Raw genomic sequence first — 12,067 nt, forward strand, 5'->3', positions numbered from 1 at the left:
ACTAACCAGACAAATCTTTAAAAATACTAAGCAAAGTTAAGACTCGGGGTGCCTGGGTGGCTCAGTCAGTTAAGCATCTGACTCTTTTTTTTTTTTTAAAGATTTTATTTATTTATTTGACAGAGACAACAAGAGAGGGAACACATGCAGGGGGAGTGGGAGAGGGAGAGAGAGAGAAGCAGGCTTCCCGCGGAGCAGGGAGCCCGACGCGGGGCTCGATCCCAAGACCCTGGGTTAATGACCTGAGCCGAAGGCAGACGCTTAACGACTGAGCCACTCAGGCGCCCCAAGCATCTGACTCTTGATCTTGGCTCAGGTCTTGATTTCAGGATCATGAGTTCAAGTCCTGCACTGGGCTTCGCACCCAGCAGGAGCCTACTTAAAAAAATAAAATATTAAGTAAAGTCAACATAAACAAGCACTTTACAGGCACTGAAAAACTGAAGACTGAGAACAATGTTGGCTTTATAGATTTATTTTCAAAGGAAAAAACAGACAGTTTAAATACAAGTCTAAACAGAATTACTCTGTCAAAGGCAGCAATAATACCAAAACGCGTTCTCACTTCCAGACACTCGCCAGCATCTTCCGACTCCTCTCTCAGTGAAAAAAGGGGGTCTGGCAAAGACAAAGTTAGTTCAGTGTTTCTTTTTGGTGCACTGACTTTCAATGACTTGAGGTGCTCAATCCAGGGTAATCAAAGTTACAGACATTTAATACAATGTTTATTAAAAAAAAAAAAAATCAACCACTTGATCATACTAGAGCCTGAAAAACAGCAGCTAATGTCTACATACAGGATTCTTTACCATGTGCTGTTAAGTAATTTGCATACACTGAATTTTACCTTCAGGAAAGCCTCAGGGAGGCCCTGTCATTATCCCCATTTTACATCTGAGGAAACAGGCACAGAGGCTAGGCGGCCTGCCCAAGATCACCAGACTTACAGATCCGGACAGAGTGGAGTATAAAGTCTGCTGTCTGACTCCAGAGTCCAGCCTCTTAACCAGGAGGCCTCTCCTGCCTGATTAAGAGGCCATCTCAGCTTCCAGGATAGCAGGCTGGGCTGACTTCAGGTGTGAAACCGAGGGCGGCAGAGGTCTCCGCTTCTGGGTTACCCTGCTCAGTGTTTTGTACAAGACTGCTTTTATGAGGAGGACAATCAAGGAAGTCCTGTCCAAGAATGAATTGTTCACGGCCCGTCTCAAGGATAAAGATGATCACTAAGGCCAGCCCCTCTGAGTGGCAGATAACCAGAGGACCTATGTCTTATAACCAGTGAAAATCTGTCAAGCATTTCCCAATGTTTCCATTTCTTCCTGAGTCTTACTTTATTGAAGAACTACAGAGAGGTTAATTCTATGGGAGGACATCATTCTGTAAGTTAAATTATTTACCTGATTTATTCATATACATCCTTCTTATCTGCAATGTAATCTACAATTTCTTGTGGACACATTAACTTCTCCGCATCTGTATCAGGAATTTCAAACCCTAAAAGTAAAATGTACAATGCATGAGTGTAGAAAAACAAATCCTTTAAAATTAAACACATCTCAAACTTCTTACCACCCAACACGTACACCAAAATTTTCCAGCAACCCTGAATCCCATTTAAGTTATGGGCCAGTTATGTTCTAGACAAGTTATACTGGTATAACAGCTGGTTCTTTTTTTAAAAGCTGTAATTCATAGGATAGAAAATTCACCCATTTAAAGTATAAAATTCAGTGGTTTTTAGTGTATTCACAAGTTGTGCAACCATCACCATCATCTAATTCCAGGACATTTTCATGAACATGTTCCCATCCTACCCCTAACTGATACCATCCCTCTAGTGAGCATAATCTGTGAGGAATTTTAACTATGTTCTGCTCTGTAGGATAGCACAGAAGCCCCTTGGCTTTCATTCAGGCAACTTACCCAAAAACTGAGCCATGGACCCTTAAAAGGTCTCCTGTGCACAAGTGTCTGAGAAACAAGCATAACCTGGGAGTGTGCATGGGAGGCATGGCAGAAAACCAGGTCTGTGCGTGTGTGTGTACGTGTGTGTGTGTGTGTCCCGGGCACACCTAGTTACTTCTCTGGGCATGGCCATTCAGGGTGCTCAGGTGTGCTCAGCTTCTCCACAGGTAAGATTCTGCCTTCACCTTGGAGCCCCACGTAGAGCATCCAAATCCCATCCTCCCCCAGGCTGCTTCTGGTCACTCAGCCCTCGGCACCACACTGGGCCCTCCGCTGGCCCCACGCCAAGTGTGTTCTAAGTGAGTGCACCATCCCTAGTATTGACTTCATCTGACAGAAAGCACATGGGGGGGGGGTGCTGTTTCTATTTCTGTATTTGATTCAAATTCCAGTTGTGACCCCTAGCATTTCTTCCACCTAAATCATGAATCACACTGTGCAGACCCAGACTTAGCCCATTACCAAATTCGTCCTCCATGGCCATGATAATTTCCACTTGGTCCAAACTGTCTAAGCCCAGGTCTTTCATAAAGTGGGAATTTACCGAGAGCTGCAAGAAAGGAACGCCAGACACAAAACTCAGTCCGTGACAGTTTTTGCTTCTCAAGATAACAGAGAGGTACAATGTCACTTAATCATTACATAGAAGATGCTTAATATAAAGAGGCCATATTTTAAATAAGAAGAGTGATAACCAGCATTTCATGTTTAACCTGTGCCAGCATATACTTAGTGTGCTTTATATGTTAACTTATTCAAGCTTCTTTTGAAAGGATTAACAATATACACAAAGCTAATGATGGATTTCACTTTATATATTTTATTAAGATCTTTGATCACTGCTTGGGAAAACTATCCTGGGGACAGAATGTACAACGTGGTAACCATACTAACGCTACACTGCATATTTGGAAGCTGCTAGGACAGTAATCTTAAAAATCTTCATCATAAGAGAAAAGTTTCTATAATGATGTGTGGTGACGGATGTTAACCAGACTTACCGTGATCAATTCACAGTTTTTGGGGGGGGTGGGGGAGAGAATCTTATACAGGCTCCATGCCTAGCACAGAGCCGGACACGGGGCTCGATCTCATAACCCTGAGATCATGACCTGAGCTGAAATCAAGAATCGGACACTTAACCGACTGAGACACGCAGGTGCACCCCCCTTTTTTTCCCAGTTCACAATATTATACAAATATCATTATGTTGTACACCTAAAACTAGTGTTATATGTCAATTAGACCTCAATAATAAAAACCCCACTGTCCTACCTACAGAGCAGATTCAATTATTACAGAAGGAATTTGTTTATGCACCTCTATGAGAAAAATGCCAGTGGTTAAGTTAAAAAAGCAAGGTGCAGAACAGTGTTTGCAGTATTCTACCACTTGTGTGTTTTTAAAAAGGAGAGTGGGGCGCCTCAGTGGCTCAGTCAGTTAAGCATCTGCCTTAGGCTCAGGTCATGATCCCAGGGTCCTCCCTGCTCAGCAGGGAGTCGGCTTCTCCCTCTTCCTCTGCCCATTCCCACACCCCGCTTGTGCACACGCACTCTCTCTCAAATAAATCTTCAAAAATAAATAAAAGGGTAGGAGATAAAGGTCACATAGTACATAAAATATACGTACATATGTGAATACACTTTCTTGCATATGTATTGAGTATCTCTGGAAAGATAACGCGAGAAGCTGATTCCACTGGCTGCCTCCAAGAAGGGGAACCAGGTGGCTGGGAGGGAGACTTTTTACTCAATATCCTTTTGGACCCTCTGAATTCTGTACTGATTAAATACTCATTTAAAGAAAAAACATTAAGCCACATCGATTACCTTCTCTGGGTCAATCTTGTCATAAAGTTTCAAGACATAAAGAACACGGTCCCTGATCCCCTCTAACGTCAGAGGGGGTGCGTCACTGTACTGGCGGCACAACTGTGTCCCTGGAACCTAGAACAAGGGCAGGGAGACTTGTTGAACCGAAGACGAATGCACACTCGCTTACAGACACTTTTCAGAGCTTTTAGTGCTTCCCGAGAACCACCTCCTCTGATTCTAACTGTAGCCATTAGGCCACCCAGAGTCACAACACTGGGTTATTTTCAGAAGCCCTGGCAGTCCAGCAGCATAAAAAATGGGCCTCCCATCCCCTCAGAGCCAGGACCTCCCCCCTCCCCCCACCCCGGCTCCTGCATTCAGCACTCCAGCTCTGGCCACTAGTCTGGCTCTGGGAGACAGGGTGCCGCTAAAATCGTGTAGGGTCTGCAGATGAGTGTCTTCTTGTGGCACCTGCTGCAGCGCCTAGCCACTGTCACCTTTAATCGGCACACCTGAGTCAAGATGGCACACCCGGGAAGAGTTGTCATGGTGAACAAAGAGGCAGCTCCCCGGAGGAGCACACACAGGAAGGTCCAATATGGCCACTGACCTCAGCCAGGACAAATGAGCCAGCTACCAACCCCCACACGAGGGAGCCCGACAGACCTCATAGTCCAATCTGTTTCCCTTCGGGGGAGGCTTGTCTTATTGCCACCAGCCAAACCATGAGCCTTTCTGAGTTTTGCCATGATGGGAGTAATATCTCAAATGTCTGTGATACTAGCCTACTTGATAATCAACTAGGTATTAGGGTGTTGGCTGGATTCTTTCACCAAATATGGAAGGAACTCCAACTTAGAGCTCAGCAGGCTTAATGCCATGGAAGGTACAATACAGAACAAGAGGAAACAAAACAGCTGTCTGACAGTTCTGCTCACTGCAGAAGTCCCTAATCTGAACTGGTTTGTTTACCTTCTAAAGGTGATGTTAAGTCTGGAGTTCTTAAGTAAGTTAATTTGGAGTTCTTACAGCATTTCCCCTTAGAAAGTGGGTTTGCATGGTCCCTTGAGACTGACAAAGGTCTATGAAAATCATAATAAAAAACACTGCCTAATGAACGAAATCTGTATACACCTGTTTAAGAAATATTTATCTTCAAAAAAAAAAATCAGGTACTGAAATCAGGTTTAATCAGCAAGCTATAGAGAGATTAGATGAAGAGCTTTATGGATATTCTAAAGGATTTCTAAGTGCTTTCGGAGTTGAAGAGCACTGGTTCTTTTCTGTCTCTATGTGTATAGCGTCCTTTCATTTCCGACTGCAGCATGGGTTAAGGAGACCTCCGCTACGGGAACATCTCCAGGCCTACTTATCCACAATCACTAGAAGTCTCCAAGCCACAAGTAAAATGAAACAGCAGAAGGCAAAGAGACAGAGGGAGGAACAATGAGTTAAGTGGTGATGACAGGAAAGAAGTTTGAGTGGGAAGGATCTAACAGAGGCTTTGTCTGTGTGCACATCAAGAAGTGGTATGAGGGGGGATTACTGCTGAGGAGAAAGAGAAAACAGGACCTTCGCTGCAGAGTCCACGAGGAAGGATGAGGCTGGGGATGGCACACGGGACACAACTACCCAAGTGGCCCACTAGGGGCCAGCACCATCCCCAGCCACACCAGCAGGTGCCCAAACTTGGGCCAGTGGGCACCACGTGGAGAAATTAAAGGGGTCTCCACGTGGAGAGCACAGGCCAGTCCGAAGTGGGGGGCTGCAGTGGGCTCAGCACGGGGCAGGCAGGTCTAGTGGGTGACAGCTCCGACTCTGGAATAAGACCGCCTACATCTGTGCCCTGGCACTAGCTCTCTTACTAGCTGTGTGGCCTCGGGCAAGTTACTTAACCCTCCAGTGTCACAGTTTCCGTATTTGTAAAATGGGGATAAGCAACAGGACAAAGCTCACAGCACCGCTGTGAGGCGTCACTGAGGGAATGTGAAGGACTCCGAACACGGCCAGGCACATCCACAGTGAGTGCTGCTGAGGGCTGTCTAGGAGGATCGGGCTCTGAGACTCTGGCGGTAGTGTGGCCCCAAGGTACTTGATCCCACTCCTTCCCTCTCAAGCCTCTCCTCCTGGTCTCCTTACACACTTCTTATCATCAGTCAGACTATGGCGCGGCACTGGGCACTTTACAAACCATCACCTCCTTTAGTTCTGACATCAGTCCCATTTTACAGACAGGAAACAGGAGACAGAGAAAGGTATCCCGCCCCAGGCCTCCCAGCGTGGCCTCTGGGGAGGACCTTACTGCCTCCTTCCTGCTGGATCTCAGCTGTTTAAAAAAAAAAAAAGAGGAGGCACGGAAAACAGGCAAGCAGCTCAGCAGTGTCCCCGACAGTCAACAATGTTTCTGGTGGTGTTTTTCCCCAAGATCTACACTTAACAATTCTATGTGACACAAGTCACTTCCCACAGCCATCAGAGAAGGCACTGTGTGCAGAAGAATGACTACCCACTAGACTAGTAGAAACCAACAGCCTGGTTCCTCCATCGAAACGCATCTGTATCCACTCAGGTACATCTCTGACTAAGGGAAACTGAGGAACCTCAGTTTAAAGCTCAGGAGGCAGCTTTTTTTCTTTTTTTTTTTAAGATTTTATTTGAGAGCGATTGAGCGAGAGAGAGCGGGGCTTTATGCGGAGCTTGATCCCAGGGCCCCGGGATCATGACCTGAGCCGAAGCTTAACCAACTGAGCCACCCAAGCGCCCCCAGGAGGCAGCTTTAAAGGCCAGCTCTACCAGCTGCCCCTGGACGGCTCCACTCTGGTAGCCGACATCTCGGTGTCAGTTTGGAAATAAATTCCATACCTGTCTTCCAAAACGCCTGCTTGTAGACCTCTATTCCTTGTTGGCCACCTGGCGCTCTGGCCAGACACCTGAGAGCCTACCCCCACTCTTCCCACTGTCTCACCATCCATGTTTACTGGGCCACCCAGCCTGGCTGATTGGGAGGAAAGATCTCACTTATTCAACCAACCTTGTTGCATGTTCACTCCCTGCAACCTAAACAGAACATCCACATTCCTCAGCACCCTTCACAACATGCCTACGTCTTTATCTCAACTCGGGTCTCTCCATTCCACAGGCACCCTGAGGGTCAACCTTAAGAGTGCCGGGCTCTCCTGGCCTCTGCACATGCTGTCACACCCTGCCCTTTGAGACCGTGCTCACCGGGGGCGCTGGTTAGGTCCCTCCTCTGTGCTGTGCACACACCTGTCCTCACATGTGGCTATGTCTTGTCTTCATACACAGGACTGTCTCAGCAGCCTATGAGCTCTACCTCCTGTACCGAGCACTGTGCTGTGGGTTGGAACTACAAAGATAAATAAAACATGACCGCTACCCTCAGAGAAGCTTATGGTCTAATGGAAAAGATCGAGCCAAATAGATTATTTAAGTTGTAATAAAAATGTGGCAAGAGAGGTGCCTGGGTGGCTCAGTGGGTTAAGCGTCTGCCTTTGCCTCGGGCCATGATCCCAGGGTCCTGCAATCGAGCCTCGTGGCCGGCTCCCTGCTCAGCAGGGAGTCTGCTTCTCCATCTCCCTTTGCCCCTCCCCCCGCTCATGTCTCTCTCAAATAAATAAATAAAATCTTAAAAAAAAAAAAATGTGGCAAGAGCTACGACAGACGTATTTGTAGGCTGCTTCCTGAACAAGAGCTGTCATTCAGTCCTTGACAGGCAAGGAAGAAAGAGATACCAAACTTGGAGTTAGCCCTGGAAGGACAAGGACATCCAAGGAGGGAAGGCCAGGCCAAGAAAATGAGGCATGGGAGTGTAGTGGGTCTGTGTGGGAAGAAATGACTTCATGTTGCTGGAGACTGAAGGTTAAGGTGGGACACAGGCTCTGAGGCTCAAGAGGCAGGGCCCAGGGCTGCAGACACCTGAAAAAGACAAAACAGCTGAGCACTCCCTGCACAAGCGTTTTGCCTTCATCTGGGTGCCGTGCCCCACAGCACTCTTCGGAAGTCTTCTTTGTGCTCTGGCTTTGAGACAGTTCAGATATGGGGCCTGCCTGGGTCAAGTACAAGACTTCCAGGTTACATTCTAGGCCACTACCCTTGTTTTTCTTACCTTCTGTTTTATACTGTCTCGTATTTTTATATTCAGGAGAACTGCTTTAGCTCCTTTTGGGAGGGTAAAGAGTTGGAATATAAATGAAGAACTAGTTGCCCTGGAGTCAGCAAAGTGGATGGATCGGAGGAGAAAAAATCTAATGGAACAGAATGGGTGGAGTGAGCAATAGTCCCAATGAAATGAGCAAGGGCTGGAGGTGGAAGTTTGGGGTAACTGGGAAACAGGCAATAGCAGAAACCAAGAGAGTGAAGACACAGACAAGAAACAGAGTGTGGTAAGAGATCTTTGGAACTTACCAACATTTAAGGATTAGACAAAGTGCCAAAGGGCAGGAGCAGAGAGGTAGAGGGAAAGAACGAACCAAGACAGTGTAGAACGGCCTCGGGAACACAGCAGCAGGGAATGAGCTGGCACGTTTAACATGAGGCTGCAGCATCCAATGAGATATTAACTAGTGTCTTTCTTTTATATGTATCTCTAAACCCTTCACCTAGAATAAGGTCTGGGAGCCCACTGGAAATGAAGCCTCTTGGGCCCCTTCCCAGAATCTGTATTTTAACCCAAGGGATCTATAACAATCAAGTCTGAGAATCAGTGCTCTATGAATAAGGACAATCACTTTGCATTTTAGCTTAATGTGGAAATCAGCCTCAGGAAAAAAACACTTGGCAACTCTATATAATGCCCTTTAACTTCAGGGTGACACTGTTAACCTTTTGATTCAGGCAATGGGGCTAGTGCCCTATGAATTAATCCATTGCATTGTCAGTAAATCTCAACCCTAGCCACACAAAATAATCACTTGGTGAGTTCTAAAAACAGACACCCAGACACCCCAGCTCTAGAGACAATGACTAATTTGACCTGGGCATCCTTATGTTTTATTCTAAATGTAGTCAATACCGAAATACTGAAACCACTATTAAGTTCACAGGTTTGGGGGGGGGGGTTCCTCAACTTGGCCTTGAGAGTCTATTCTACATTAAGGCAGTAGTTCTTGATCTTGGCCAAACCCTTTAGTCATCTGGGGAACTTAAATGAAAACCCATGCCAGGGCCTCACTCAGAGAAGTAAATCAAAAGGGGGTTGGGCAAGGGATTTTTCCCCCTCTTTTAAGCTGCTCAGGTGATTTGAATGTGCAACTAGGGTTGAAAATCACTGCCCAAACCAAAATTTCTGCCTCACAAAGGTTTCCTCGGACAGAAAGGCTAGATACTACTTTCTTCCTATCTTTACTTCCAGGAGGCCTGTAAACAGGCAGAAGGGACTAGGGAGAAATCCTGGACGCAGACTGGTCTGGAGAAGGTTGTAGGCCAGTGTGGCTTCTCTTTTGTACTCTGTCATCAGTTTTCCCCTAGAAAGCTATCACAACATTTGTCATTATCACCACGACTAACGGAGAGTTTACCAAGCACCCCAACTAGGTGCTCTCAAAACCTTGTTGCACCTCCACGAAGTAGAGCCTAGTACCCCAACTTTGCCGTTCAGACCGACAGTACTGAGGTCACGAGACTGGCCCAAAGTTTCGGAAAGTGGCAGCCAGCATTCGAACCCAGGGGTGTTTGACTGGAAGGTGTGCGCCCCGGCTCGTTAGCACTAGGTCATCTGGGCTCCCAGTAGGGGTCAACCAAGCACCGTGAGGGAGTGGGATGGGCGGAGAGCCAGATGTCTACCGGTCACCCCAGCCGCGGCTGGCGTGGCCCCGCTGCCTGGCCCCTCCCCCCTACCCCGATCCCTGACCCCTGCCAAGCCCCAGCAAAGTCACCGCGAGTCACCTGCGCGAGCACCGAGGCTGGCTGCGGAGCCCCCGGCCTCGTCCGGGCCCCCACGGGGTACAGGGTGATGCTGAGCGGCCGGGCCGCGGCCAACGTGGGAAGCCGTGGCAGCGGCGCGAAGGCCGCGGGCAGTCGGCGGACACAGGCGGAAAGGACACGAGACGCCATGGCTACGCCGACCCAGGATGCACTGCGCCGCGCCCTCCGGCCCAGTTTCCTCTCCGAGGGGCGCAGGGGACGCACAGAGCGGCGCAGCCGGATGCTGCTGGCGGTAGCGGCCCCTAGCGGCTCCTGGCGGCACTGCTCCCTCCGGGCGCGCGGTCCAGCCATCCAGGGCGAGAGGCAAAAGGCTGCTAGCGTCGGAACCTCGTTCCTCTGGTCTTTCCCTAAATACTAATCATTGGCACAAAAAGGAACTTGCTTTGATTTATTCTCTGAACGTTCTTTTTTTAAAAAAATTTATTTGACACAGAGAGACACAGCGAGAGAGGGAACACAAGCAGGGGGATGACCTGAGCCAAAGGCAGACGCCTAATGACTGAGCCACCCAGGCGCCCCTGAATGTTCGGACATACATTTGTTTAGAAGTTTTGACGCCACGGGCACCCGAATGGCTCAGTTGGTTAAGCGACTGACTTTGGCTCAGGCCATGATCCCGGAGTCCCGGGATCGAGTCCCGCATCGGGCTCTCTGCTCAGCAGGGAATCTGCTTCTCCCTCTGACCCTCTTCCCCCTCTCATGCTCTCGCGCGCGCTCTCTCTCAAATAAATAAAATTTTTTTTTAAAAAAAAGAAGTTTTGACGCCGCTATTATTCCATAGGTATTAAAATTATGTAAGGGTCGCCTGGCTGGCTCAGTCAGAAGACCCTGCGACTCTCGGATCTCCGGGTAATGAGTTCAAGCCCCATGGTGGGAGTAATGATTACTAAAAAAACATAAACTTTAAAAAATAAGTAAATAAAAATAAAATAGACTGCATAGTACCCTCCTACTGTTGTAAAATTATTTCTGTTTACACATTCATTAAGAAATTGAGTATCTGTTATGTGCTAGTTGTTATGTGCCAGTTGCTACAGCAGTGGGCAAGCCAGGCGGTCTATTCTCATAGAGTTTACATTCTAGTGGGAAGATAGAAAATAAACAAATAAACACCTCCCCTAAGACAAAAAATCAGGGAAGTAGTGATAAGTACAATGAAGAACAGTAAAGTAGGGAGGCGGATAGTGAGGGAGTACAGCAGGTGTGTTATTTTAGATAGGGTGTCCCCGAAGTCCTCTTTTAGGAGGTGATATCTGAGCTGAGATTTTCATCAATCTGGGGGAGGGAATACAGAGCCTCAGGAATCACCCTGCTGCTGGTGATGCCCACCAGTGTCCATGGCAGTGCAAACAGTTGACACCAGGCTTCTCTAGCATCCTGATTCCATCACCATCACTTTCCTGCTTATTAAACAATTGGAAGCATAATTGTATCCCCTCTTTGGGAATGGTCAGTAAATAAATGGCCCAGCTCCATTTTGGGTGGCAGCCTTCTATTTCTGCAGAAAATCAGCACCAAAAGATCTGATTGGAATCTGAGGATCAGGGCCCATTCATTCTGCTTAAGCCACCAGTGATACACCAGCCTCTGCTTGCTCCTTCCTGGTCACACTCCAGGCCAGACCCATGGGACAGACATGTGATGTGACCATGCAGCATTAACAGCAGAGAGAGCACGCAGAAAGAGCCTGATCGACTACTAAGTCCCAAACTGGAACCCTCTCTTCCCACAACCGATCTGTATTTCTGTTACATTGAATTCTTTTGGTCAAAAATAATAAATCCCCTCTTATTTAAATGACATTCTTTGTTCCCCAGGGTCTTTGACCCACGCTTGACTTTAAAAACCCAAGTTTCAGAATTGTTGCACTCCAGAGGCTTCCAATCCCACCTGCATCCAGCCCTGGCCTCGTCTCTGGGGTTCAGAGTCCTTTATCCAACTGTCAATTACCAGATGATCCATAAGCATTCGAATGAGCTGTCTTCCCCCCTTGTGTGTTCTGTTTCAGCTGCTGACACCATTACCCACTACGCCAGAAATTTAAGACTCCTTCCTCTCCTACCTAAATCATGCATTCACTTAGCCCTGCTCATTTCTTTTCCTTTCTAAATCTCTCTCCAGTTCAGGTCTTTCATTGCAGTCCCTGCTGCAGAGGAGGCCCTTCTGGTCATCTTCATGCCTCCACTCTTGTCTGCTAGAAATCCACTATTCACTGTATTGCTAGAGTGGGAGCTTACTGAAAGTCAAACCCTTCAGCAGTCCCTACATGTGCAGAATAAAGTCCAGGTTTGTTAACAGGCGTCACCAGCTCCCTGGCTACCTTTCCCGCTTTCACTCCATTCCCC

General features: G+C 47.5%; 1 protein-coding gene across 2 annotated transcripts; it reads right to left on the bottom strand.

Moving 5' to 3' along the window:
- Positions 1-458: 458 nt before the first annotated feature.
- Positions 459-9,870, bottom strand: NDUFAB1 (NADH:ubiquinone oxidoreductase subunit AB1). 2 transcript variants are annotated; one of them, XM_021686853.1, is made up of 5 exons: positions 9,684-9,870; positions 3,795-3,911; positions 2,428-2,515; positions 1,398-1,494; positions 459-618 (listed from the first exon to the last, which is right to left on the bottom strand). In XM_021686853.1, the coding sequence occupies exons 1-4, from the start codon at positions 9,849-9,851 to the stop codon at positions 1,403-1,405; spliced, it is 465 nt and encodes a 154-aa protein (XP_021542528.1). In that variant the 5' UTR covers positions 9,852-9,870; the 3' UTR covers positions 459-618; positions 1,398-1,402. The 2 variants fall into 2 exon arrangements, with proteins under 2 accessions (XP_021542528.1, XP_044771024.1); XM_044915089.1 differs by lacking the exon at positions 459-618 and having other exon boundaries at positions 629-1,494; positions 9,684-9,862.
- Between the last annotated feature and the right edge of the window lie 2,197 nt (positions 9,871-12,067).

Source organism: Neomonachus schauinslandi, chromosome 5 (assembly GCF_002201575.2).
Source record: "Neomonachus schauinslandi chromosome 5, ASM220157v2, whole genome shotgun sequence".
Lineage (NCBI taxonomy): Eukaryota > Metazoa > Chordata > Mammalia > Carnivora > Phocidae > Neomonachus > Neomonachus schauinslandi.

Bases quoted from the DNA above. Each gene is read 5' to 3' on its own strand.
- NDUFAB1 (XM_021686853.1), bottom strand. From the start codon at position 9,851: ATGGCGTCTCGTGTCCTTTCCGCCTGTGTCCGCCGACTGCCCGCGGCC. The intron at 3,912-9,683 runs GTGACTCGCGGT...CCCTTGTTCTAG, and splicing joins CAGCCTCGGTGCTCGCGCAG to GTTCCAGGGACACAGTTGTG. The intron at 1,495-2,427 runs GTAATGGGCTAA...TTTTACTTTTAG, and splicing joins GGCCATGGAGGACGAATTTG to GGTTTGAAATTCCTGATACA.